General features: G+C 57.8%; 1 protein-coding gene across 2 annotated transcripts in view; it reads right to left on the bottom strand.

Moving 5' to 3' along the window:
* Window positions 1-453: 453 nt before the first annotated feature.
* The window catches only part of ZBTB17 (zinc finger and BTB domain containing 17), a 29,833-nt gene continuing 18,872 nt past the window's right edge, over window positions 454-11,414 (bottom strand). The window contains exons 3-16 of one of the 2 annotated variants that reach the window (XM_043924129.1): window positions 6,334-6,540; window positions 5,289-5,477; window positions 4,533-4,673; window positions 4,078-4,197; window positions 3,307-3,548; window positions 3,083-3,225; window positions 2,687-2,987; window positions 2,431-2,518; window positions 2,200-2,316; window positions 1,988-2,108; window positions 1,635-1,765; window positions 1,115-1,324; window positions 910-999; window positions 454-833 (exon numbers count right to left, since the gene is read on the bottom strand). In XM_043924129.1, the coding sequence (XP_043780064.1) occupies window positions 550-833; window positions 910-999; window positions 1,115-1,324; window positions 1,635-1,765; window positions 1,988-2,108; window positions 2,200-2,316; window positions 2,431-2,518; window positions 2,687-2,987; window positions 3,083-3,225; window positions 3,307-3,548; window positions 4,078-4,197; window positions 4,533-4,673; window positions 5,289-5,477; window positions 6,334-6,538 (2,382 nt within the window). In that variant the 5' untranslated portion in view covers window positions 6,539-6,540 and the 3' untranslated portion in view covers window positions 454-549. The remainder of the gene's footprint in view (window positions 834-909; window positions 1,000-1,114; window positions 1,325-1,634; window positions 1,766-1,987; window positions 2,109-2,199; window positions 2,317-2,430; window positions 2,519-2,686; window positions 2,988-3,082; window positions 3,226-3,306; window positions 3,549-4,077; window positions 4,198-4,532; window positions 4,674-5,288; window positions 5,478-6,333; window positions 6,541-11,414) is intronic. The other variant, XM_043924130.1, reaches the window with a different exon arrangement.

Here is an 11,414-nt window from a genome sequence, read left to right as displayed (position 1 = left end):
CTTGGTCTGGTGCTCTGCCTACCTTGCTGCTGTGGCTGAATGAGCCCTCGAGCTGGGCCCTGCACGGTTGGCCTGGATCCTGGTAACCAGTGTGGCCAAGCCCTTTGGGCCCAGCTCCCAACACCTGAGCAGAGGGCAGCAGGGTCACAGCTGTGTTCCACGGCAGAGAGGGAAGGTCCAATCCTCAGGTTGAGCAGGTGAGCGGCCTCCAAAGAGGAGACCAGATGAGGTGATGGGGCTCGTGGAGCTGCAGTTTCTCTGGTGTGCTGCCCACACTCAGGTGAAGGAGTCAGCCTCCTTCTAGACAGGTCTCGGGGTTCCCTGCAAAGGGACAGCCTGGCCTTCCCAAGAAGTAGGCTCGGCTGGCTGGTGGCTGGGTGGAGCAGCCCTTCTGTGGCATCAGCTAGAGCTGCCAGCTCCCCGCCCCACCCCCACAGGGAGCTACAGGCAGCATTAGAAAATAATCAAATTTATTCTCTCTAGGGAATGGGGTCACCCTTCTCAGTTCTAGGGTGCCATCCATCCTTAAATAGGAGGAGGGGCGCCTGCTCACTCGGCAGGCGGTGGACATTCAGGGGCGGTGGGGGCTGTCTCTGCCAGAGCAGGCTGCCCATCGGCCCCATCCCGAGGGCGGAAAACCAGCTCCCCGGCCTGCAGCACCTGCCCAGCTGGCCACGTGCTGCCCGGCCCATACTGCTGGTAGAAGTCCGCATCCGTCTGGAACATGACCAGTGCCTGGGCTGTGTGGATCCGCACGTGCTGGGCCAGGCTGTTGGCGTCCAGGAACTTATCCCCACAGGAATCACAGGCATAGAGAATATGGGTGTTGGGATCTGTGGGAGGTAGGGGTGCGGTCACCACAGGAAGGGCCCACCACCTTCCCCAAAGGCGGCTCTGCTCCCCTCTCACCTTCTTCCTGCACTTGCTTCACAGCTTTGCTGATCTCGGCTTTAAGGACTTCAGTCTCATCGGCAGTCACTGCGGCCCCTACTGGCACCACTGTGGACAGAATCAGCAAGGCCTAAGACCTATCACCTGCTCCTCTGCGGCTGCCCCAGAGGCAGCCCTGCTGTGACCACCCCCTGCTGCCCTGGGAGCTGAGTGATGTCCACACCTGTGAGCTGCGTGACAGCCGTTGCTGCCAGTGCCTCGGTGGCCAGCGTGACCATGTCATCGACAGTGACCACACTAACCTCACCGCCCTCCTCTGGCTCCAGGATTTTGATGCCGGCCTTGCCCTGGTGCACAGTCTTCACATGGGAGCGAAGGTTGTCCACCCGATTGAAGCCGCGACCACACTTGTCACACAGGTAGGGCTTCTCTCCTGGGGGGGGAGGCAAGGTTCTCTCCTGCCATTGGGGGGAGGGTGCAGGGGGGGAGGACCTCAGTGGCCTCCAGCTTCCCCTGCAGCCCTGTCTTTCCAGCAGGAAATGCTCTGGGGTGGCCACTTGAGGCACAGATGGCCCTTCTAGAAGGTCTGAGAAAGTGGGGCCCTCCTGGGAGTTAGACTGCTTTAGAGGCAGCCTGCAGCAAGTGTCAGCTCCCAAGGCTGGGGTGATGGGCGTCTCCCCCCCACCCCCATGCACCACCCAGCCCGGGGTCAGGGCCTGGGACAGAGGTGGGCACACACTCACCAGTGTGGATAATGATGTGCTTAGACAGGTCCCCCACGTTCACGAAGGCCTTACTACACACGCTACACTTGTGGGGGCGAATATTATCATGGTGGCGGATATGATTGGCCAACTGGCTGGACTGGACGAATCTGCAGGGCCAGAGGGAGGGGCTTGTACTGAACCGCCCAGATTAAGACGGGGCTGAGGTGGAAGAGGACTTGGGGACCTGCCCTGGACAGCCGTGTGACCGGCTCCCGACTAGACCGGACAGAGCAGGCTTTTGTGCTCTGTCTGACCCTCTCCGCCCACCCAGTGCTGGGACGCCACCAGGCCTGGGTGGGAGGTGGAGGGGGAAGGCAGAAGGACAGCACCTCTTGCCGCAGCGCTCACAGACGTAGGGCTTCTCCCCGGTGTGCTGGCGTACATGGGCGATGAGAGAGCTGGCCTGGGTGAAGGCTTTGCCGCACATAACGCACTGGCATGGCTTCTCACCTGGGGACGCAAGGCAGGAGCCGGGACAAGATATCAGCACCTCCCTTCCTTCCACGTCCCCGTGTCGCCCCCGCGAGGCTCACCCACCCACCCGTGTGAATGCGAACGTGCCGCTGCAGGGCGCCGGGGTCAGCGAACTGCCGCTGGCAGTGAACGCACACGTAAGGTTTCTCCCCGCTGTGGATCCGCAGGTGCCGCTTCAGGTTCCCTGTGGCGAGACCAAGGGAAGGCCTGGCAGGGGGTTGGGGGGGGGCGCGGGGGGGGCGCCGTGGGGTGGGGGCCGGGGCGAAAGTAGGTGGGGCGGGGGCCAGCCGGGCCCTACCTGAGGTGGTGAACTGCTTTCCACACTCCCGGCACTTGAGGGGCCCGTCGGCGATGTGGATCTTCAGGTGGGCCTTCAGATTCCCCACCTGCGCCCAGGCAGGGGGTCAGAGGGCCAGCCCCTCCCTCCCCGGAACCTCTGGGGAGGGGAGCGGGGGGCGGGGACCCTGTGGGGGGATCCACCCTTCCTCCAGTCCGGATCTGCCCTCCCGGTTTCTCCCCAGCCTCCCCTATGGCCCCCCCCCCCCTGCCCCCACCTGGTTGAACTTCTTGTCGCAGTGCGGGCACTTGTGCTCCTTGTCGGTGTCGTGCGTCTCCAGGTGGCGCATCTTTGACGTGGGGTCGGAGAAGGAACGGCCGCAATAGTCGCACTGGTAGGGCTTCTCGCCGCTATGCACCAGCTGGTGCCGCTTGAGATTGCCCGATGTGGTGAAGAGCTTGCCACAGTCCTCGCAGCGGTAGCGCGCCTCGCCCGAGTGCCGCTTCTTGTGCAGGTTCAGCAGGCTGATGAGCCGGTAGCTCTTGCCGCACTCCTCGCAGCCATAGGGCTTCAGCGGGCTGGCGGCAGAGCGCGGAGGAGGAGGGTCGCGGGGGGCGCTCGGCGGGGATCCAGGGTGGGTCAGGCGAAGCAAGGGGGCGGCCGCGGGGCCTACCTGTGTGTCTTCTCGTGGGCCTTGCAGGCGGCCGGGTCAGAGAAGGCCTTGCTGCACTCCCGGCACGAGAACGGCTTCTCGCCCGTGTGGATGCGGATGTGCCGCTTGAAGTTCCCTGTGTGCGTGAACTCCTTCCCACAGTCCTGTGGGGGCAGGGGGCGGAGTCAGGGGCGGGGCGGGGCAGGGCGGGGCCCGGGGCGGGGTCGCCACCGCCCGCGGCGCACCTCGCACTTGTGGATGACGGAGCCGTAGGCCTTGGACTCCGTGCGGTCGCCGTAGGTGCCCGAGCGCAGGCCTCGCGCCTCAGCGCCGAGCTCCTGGCCCGAGTCCGTGCTGGCCGACTCCTCACTCTCCTCGGGGGCCTCGCCCTTCTCCAGTGGCGGCCCCTCTTCCTTGACCACCGCTGGCGCGGCGCCCTCCTCCTCCTCTCGCTCTTCTCCCTTCCTGGCTGGCTCCACCTCCATTTCTGCCAGGAGAAGGGCAGGCACTGAGGCGTCTTGGGGGTTGGGCGGTGGGGGGTGGGTGTCAAGTGAGGCTGGGGGCCGGCTCATCTCTGCGTGGGCGCCTCGCAAGCGCCTGGCAGGGTCTGGAACTCTAGGGAGACCGATGACCCGGACAGTGCTACCTGAAGGTTACAGATGGGCCTCAGTCCACCAGGGTCCCCCAAGCTGGCAACCCAGGTGGGAAGGATGCTCTCAGCCAACAAGCACTGGGGGCAGGGGCAGGGGTGGGTGCCAGGGGCAGCAAAGCTCCCCCATGGTGCTCAGCTCAGGGAGAAACAGCAGGGCCAGTACTGCAACAGCCATACTTCTGTGCTAACAGGAAGCGAGGCCAAGATGTACAACCAAGAAACTGACATCAAAGTTCAGGAATGAGAAAAGATGATGTTGGCCCAAAAGCTGATGTGAAAGAGTGACTCAGAGTGAGATCAGCTGTGGCAGGAAGAGTGCGGGACGCTGACCTAAGTGAGGGCCGACCTGGCCAGTGGAGGGTACCTTGCTCTGAGCTCTCTGACAAGGCAGCCTCAGCCTCAGCAGCAGCCATGCCACTCGTGGGGTCCGGCTTGAGCTCCACAGGCTCCCGGGGAGCATCTGCCTTCTCCGTCTGCTCTGCACCTGCAGTGGGGGTGGGGGCATCCAGGGCTGGATTGGGGCCCTCTGTCCAGTAGCTGGATGGGTCTCCTGGACTAGGCCTCTGGAAGTGGCTGTGGCCCCAGGGGTTTGGGGGGGGCGTGGCACATCCCAGCTCAGGCTGTTTGAGCCTCTGCTCTGGCTTTAACAGATGCCCCAGAAAAACCAACAATTTGTTCTGGGGAGCCTGAGCTCAAGGGATGCGTCTGCCTGTGTCCCCTCACCCCCAAGAGCGTCCCGAGGAAGCCACTTGTGGTGCTGGAGCCCACACTGCTGGTGGGTGACAGCCAGCCAGCCGGATCCTCAGCGCGGCAACTCACCGCTGCCTGTGCTCTCGGCCTGGCCGCCGCGCTCCTCCTTGGGCTCCCGGCCTGGGCCCGCGGGCGGACTGCTCCTAGCCGGGTCCAGCTCGCTCAGCGCAGTGGCAGCAGCCTTCTCCTCTTTGGCTCTCTTGTCCCCCACTGGAGATAGAAGAGGACAGACCTGCTATTTCCCATCAAGTGCCCACCACTGGGAGGGGTGAAGTGGCCCAGAACTCGCTAGCTCTTCCACACCCTCCCTTGGGATACACCTAAGTTTGTCGGTTGGGTCACTCAACAGATTCTTCACAGGTACCAACATCATGTCAAGGCTGCCGGCTAGGCCTGGGATGTAACAGCCATGGGGCTGGCAGACTGGTCAGGGAGACAGACCTCGCACATGAAACGGTGCTAATCAGAGACCGCTGCTTAATGCAAAGGAGTGTTCTTTTCTCAAAGTGTGTCAGGAGGACTCTGGCCCACACCGGGCCTCGGGGGCTTTCCTGAGGTGCTAGAGGAGCAGGAGGAGGTGGGGGAGAAGAGGCCTGCTGGAGGAGTGGATTCTGGTGCAAAAGCCCTGAGCCAGGCATGGCTGCCCAGTGCCCTCGGGAAGGGAGGACAGAAGGGCCCCTCTGAAAGGCGTTCTCAGACTTTGCTGCGGCTCCTCCCCACGAGCTCCCCATAATGCAGGGGAGGCCATATGACATTGTCCCAGAGGCAGGGGCAGAGCTCTCTTCAAGAGCCACCTGCTCAGGAACAGCCTGCCAAGAAGCTTACCTTCTGTGGCTGAGGCCTCCATATTCTCCCCAGGGCTGGCAGCCGGCTCAGCCAGTGACTTGAGGGCGTGACAGGCCGTGATGATGTCCTGCATCTGCAGGAAGCTGGCCACGGCCAGCACATCGTCCACATTCTCAGAGCTCAGGCTCAGCTTGGCTGTGTACATAAACTCCAGCACCTGCCCCAGGCCTGCCAAGGACACAGACAGCCGTCACGGACCCATCTCAAGACCTGGTACCAGCACCCTGTCCAGTCGCTCCACTCCATGGCAGAATTGAGGAATTTGTAAAAAGCAGAGTGGCGGTGGCAGGCCACCATTTCCCCCATCTCCTGTGCCAGTGGAGAGGCAGGCTCCAAAAAGTAGCACACCCACAGAAGGCAGAGGGTGTAAACAGCCACTCTGAGCACTCTCCACCCAGCCACTGCGCTTCATCACCGAAGACAGAGTGCGTCACCACTGGCTTTCATCAGGGCTCTGCCATCAACCCTCTATCTGACCTCCAGGCCAGTCACCTGACCTCTCTGGGCCTCAGTTTCCACATCTGTAAAATGGGGAAACAACACCCTGGCCAAACTTCTGGCAGCATGGCACGTCATTCTGGGCTAGGAACCTGAATCTAAGACCAGTTAGCTCCTTCTTCATTCAATCCCAGGACCTTCCTGACACTGTTCCTCCAGACCCCAAACCTTGCCACTGCCATGAAGGCACTGGGATAGTGGGTTGAAGACTGACTCAGCAATGGAAAGGGACCAGGGGCTCAGAGCCTTCCTGCTCTCTGCCCCTTCTGATAAGCCTGTCCTGTGTTCACTCGGCCTGAAGCTTATCATGAGGCCTTCCTGTCACTCTCCCCTTACCACCCCGCTCCCAGTCAAAAGAGGCCCCTCAATCATGGTAAGAACTTGATACTCAGGCACTTGTGGCCAAGTCCTGTGTGGGAAGTCTGGCACCAGCCCCCCGTCCCCCACAGCTGGAAGATGCTGCTCAAGGAGGGCCGTGTGTAGCACGGGGTCCACCACAAGCTCGGCCCTGGACCCAGCAGGGTACCTGCCGCGTTACTGATGTCCAGGTGCACCACATCCTTCTGGTCCACGAAGAGCATCTTGAAGTATTCGCTGCAGGCCGCCAGCACTGCTTTATGAGCCTTAAAGTCAACACCGTCCACCACAAAAGTGCAGTCGCACAAAAGTCCCAGTTGCCGCTGCTGGTTCAGCTGCTCCAAGACGTGTTGGCTGTGCTGGGGAAAATCCATGGCTGGGGAAAGCCACAGGCCTCCGCGTTACCACAAGGAAGGACGCCAACCGGCCCCGCCAGCGATCCCAACACCCCCAGACAAGAAGCAGGGGGACACGGAGGATGGACCCAAGTCCACAAAGGCCGTGTGCCTCTGTGGGCCCAGGCCGACCCGGGCTGGCTGCAGGAAAGGTCCAAAACCCAGAAAGCATGACGGGGCCGACACAAAACAGCCAATTTCATGTTTCAGCAGGTAAATGATACTAAAAAGTAAAAAACCAAGTAAACACAAAACACTGATCACTGTCAGCACTTTAAAAAAAACGGTTGCTTAACATTTTTTTCAAACAAAATGCATAACAGAATCTTAGAATAGACGACAGATCTTTCAACTGGATGTACTGGGCTCCACGAAAACCTCTCTGTTTTGTTCTCACTTTACTCCGTGTGCTGTGCACACGGGGAACATGCATGTGGGAGGGCAGACGTTCCAACGGCCAGCATTTCAGCACTGGCCCCTCTCCCGCAGCACCCACAGGGCTCTCTGCGAGTCCCCTTGTCCACGGCAAACCTGGCCCTTGGAGGTGAGGAGCCATGTTTCCTGCTCTTCCCCACTTCATGGGCTCAGCGAATTACATAAAGTTGGCGAGTTCTCCACCTCTGGAAACCTCTCTAGGTTGTCCCTCGAGAAAGAATGAACTCTGATGCTAAACCAAGAGCTGCCGGCCTGGCTGAAGTTTCTCTGTCAAAGGCCTTGCTTAGTTACTGCCTGGAAATTTCACACAACTATCTCAAGTAAAAATGCTCACAATAACTGCATAGCCTGGGACCAAATCACCCTGAACTGCACAAGCCATGACTGAATAAGAATCTAAAATGGCTCTCCCCTCCTGCTCAATACCACACCGGGGTCCCTCTCAAGATCGGCATTTTCTAAGGAAAAGAAGCAGGCAGGCTCTCCTTTCAAGAAAGAACCAATTTCCAAGTAAATGTCCACGCCCACTCCCTCAACCACATCACAAAGACCCAACCAGGCTGGGCTGTCACACCCTGGCCCGGCATCTGATAAGAGGCAGTGGTTTCTCTTCCAGCTCTTCTGGAACCTCTGGTCTGAGACCTGGGTCTGCTCAGAGCTGCCCTAGGTGGTTCCTGGGCAGGTGAGGGTGACCCTGGGGTGGGGTGGCGGGGTGAGGGGGTGACTTTCAGCCTCCAGGTTTCAGCAGCCACACTCTGGCTCCGGTTTTCCCCGTTACATCAGCCTCTCGGGGCTGAGTCACCACGCTGTAGCTTTGCAGTCACAGTGACCATGTATGGCTGTCTGGCTGTGATGAGACATGATGAAAGCCACGCCCCCACGCACGTGGCTCAGCCGGCACAGATCCGTCAGCTTTGAAGGATGCACAGCCCACCCACTCCACAGTGTTTGGAAATTTATCAAAAGTGGAGGGGTGCATTTGCTGAACCGGGCCAAGTCACTGGGTAGGTGGGCAGGGCTCCATCAAGTAAGGGGGGCCAGAAAGTGAAAACAGGCCATGTGCCACGGGTGCCAGCTCCTGAGTCATGAGCTCAGAACTGCTGCTGCCGGAAACTTGAAAACCCCCATCCCTCCTGGAGCGTCCCCAGGGCTGTCCCTTGGTCCCAGCTCCATACACAGCCCCCCAGCCAGAGGCACAGCTTCTGGGACCACTCAGATCAGAAGTGGCTGTGGCCCGAGGTTCTTATGGATGAGCAGGGGAGAGCTGGAAGCCAGCTCTGGAGCCAAGAGTTCAGACTCGAGGTGGCTGAACAACTTGCTGGGCAACAAACCAGCCGGCACACCACAGGGCCCCAGGAGCAAAGGCTGCTACTGACCGGGATACCCCATAAAGGCTTTCAATCCCTGGGAAAAGTTCCCATTCATTCCATTAATGACCTAAAGGGAGAAGTTTAGCTGCTCTGTTCCTGAGCAGGTCAAAGCTAAAACAGAGAAGTTTGGAGACATGGAAAAGAACCAGTGTCCAGCCTGTGGGCTAAACACAGAGGCCGGGCACTTAGGCCAGGGACCTGAAGCGGGTACATACCAGGCAGGTGTAAATGGAACCACCTAGAGCCAGACATCCTGGAATGGGAAGTCAGGTGGGCCTTAGAAAGCATCACTACGAACAAAGCTAGTGGGGATGATGGAATTCTAGTTGAGCTATTTCAAATCCTGAAAGATGATGCTGTGAAAGTGCTGCACTCAATATGCCAGCAAATTTGGAAAACTCAGCAGTGGCCATGGGACTGGAAAAGGTCAGTTTCATTCCAATCCCAAAGAAAGGCAATGCCAAAGAATGCTTGAACTACCACACAACTGCACTCATCTCACACGCTAGTAAAGTAATGCTCAAAAGCCAGCTCAAAAGTAATTCTCCAAGCCAGGCTTCAGCAATACATGAACCATGAACTTCCAGATGTTCAAGCTGATTTTAGAAAAGGCAGAGGAACCAGAGATCAAATTGCCAACATCCAATGGATCATAGAAAAAGCAAGAGAGTTCCAGAAAAACATCTATTTCTGCTTTACTGACTATGCCAAAGCCTTTGACTGTGTGGATCACAATAAACTGTGGAAAATTCTGAAAGAGATGGGAATACCAGACCATCTGACCTGTCTCTTGAGAAACCTGTATGCAGGTCAAGAAGCAACAGTTAGAACTGAACATGGAACAACAGACTGGTTCCAAATAGGAAAAGGAGTACGTCAAGGCTGTATATTGTCACCCTGCTTATTTAACTTCTATGCAGAGTACATCATGAGAAATACTGGGCTGGAAGAAGCACAAGCTGGAATCAAGATTGCCGGGAGAAATATCAGTAACCTCAGATATGCAGATGACACCACTCTTATGGCAGAAAGTGAAAAGGAACTAAAAAGCCTCTTGATCAAAGTGAAGGAGGAGAGTGACAAAGTTGGCTTAAAGCTCAACGTTCAGAAAACTAAGATCATGGCATCTGGTCCCGTCACTTCATGGGAAATAAATGGGGAAACAGTGTCAGATTTTATTTCCTTGGGCTCCAACATCACTGCAGATGGTGTTTGCAGCCATGAAATTAAAAGACGCTTACTCCTTGGAAGGAAAGTTATGACCAATCTGGATAGCATATTTAAAAGCAGAGACATTACTTTGCCAACAAAGGTCTGTCTAGTCAAGGCTATGGTCAAGTCATGTATGGATGTGACAGTTGGACGGTGAAGAAAGCTGAGCGCCGAAGAATTGATGCTTTTGAACTGTGGTGTTGAAGAAGACTCTTGAGAGTCCCTTGGACTACCAGAAGGTCCAACCAGTCCATCCTAAAGGAGATCAGTCCTGGGTGTTCGTTGGAAGGACTGATGTTGAAGCTGAAACTCCAATACTTTGGCCACCTCATGCGAAGAGTTGACTCACTGCAAAAGACCCTAATGCTGGGAAGGATTGGGGGCAGGAGGAGAAGGGGACGATAGAGGATGAGATGGTTGGATGGCATCACCGACTCGATGGACATGGGTTTGGGGAGACTCTGGGAGTTGGTGATGGACAGGAAGGCCTGGGGTGCTGCGATTCATGGGGTCACAAAGAGTTGGACACAACTGAGCAACTGAACTGAACTATAAATGGAACCAAAGGTGGGTGGCAAGGACAGGCCTGGGCCAAACCAACCTCTGAGTTGTCTTCTCCCTGCTGTGGAAAAAGCCACACGAGCAGACAAATGTGCATGTGTAGGTGTGGGCAGCCCCTGAGTCCAATCACCAGCTCACCCTCTTTGTCCTCAGGAGCCTCAGGTGAGACACCTCCCAAATGCAGAGTGAAGGACCACAAGGGCCTCCTCAATGAGCTGCAGAATCATCCCCTCAGAACTTTCCAATCAGACCCAAACCAGTCCCTCCTGGTGGGGGGCCTGGCTCTCTCACCCTCACTAGGAGCCGGGAGGAAGCACCTCCCAGGCTCAGAAACAGAGCACTGGCTCCCCACCCCCGCACAAGAGGCACCTAGTTGTTCTCATGCCCCTGGACTGGAGCCAGCTGAAAGCAGAACCCTCTAGCCGAAAGAGATCTGACTGGTTAGGAAGATAAAAGTGAGAAAAGACTCCTGGCCAACAGCGTGGAGGGACCAGCTGGCTCAAAGGTCAGGTGATTATTAGCCTTCTGTGGGACAAGGCTGCAACAAGCCCTCACACTGTTACATTCCCCGAGGCTTCTAGCGGAAGGCTGGAAGCCCAGGACTCCTGGAGGGGGATGGGGGATGGGGGATGGTGGGGGGGGGGCGGTGTACAGGGGCGGGGCGCTTATGTCCAGAAGCCTTGAGGAAGGCTGATAAAGGTCCCCAGGAGAGGGTGCTCAGTGACCCAGTAGCTCCAGCCCACAACCCCCCCCACACACAGGAGCAGCTGTGTGCCCTGAGTCATGTTTTCCACCCAAAGCTAACCACAGCTTTCCGATGAGACATGCCCGCCCAGAAGTGGGCTCCTCCCCAGATGTGGGTGTCAGAACACCGAAGCCTTCTGGAATCCCTCTGAAGCCTCCAGAGCTGTTCCAACAAGAGCAACAGTCCTAAAAGCTAATCTGTTCTGACAAAGAAAGAAAAGGACAGGAGAGGATAAAAGAGAAGGAGGGAGCAGGGAAAGACGGGGAAGCAGGGAGAGGAACTAGAAGGAAGGAAGGAAAAAGGAGAAAAAAGGCCATCCCCACAGACAGACAGCAGTGCTCACACATATGCTCACAAGCCCCATCTTGTGATCGGCCCCTGGGGGGCTTGCCAAGTGCTAAACGGTGTCACTTGTCAGCAGGTTTCATAACTCAAACCCCCAGGGGCAGTGGCGCACGGAGCCCCGGGGCAGTCTTCCAGGCTCACCCACTCACCTCCCCGAGCCTGCTGCCTAAGAAAGCTCCCACAGCCC

The sequence above is a fragment of the Cervus elaphus genome, chromosome 14 (genome assembly GCF_910594005.1).
Source record: "Cervus elaphus chromosome 14, mCerEla1.1, whole genome shotgun sequence".
Lineage (NCBI taxonomy): Eukaryota > Metazoa > Chordata > Mammalia > Artiodactyla > Cervidae > Cervus > Cervus elaphus.
Note: the sequence above shows the minus strand (reverse complement) of the source record. Positions and strands in the feature narration are given on the sequence as shown.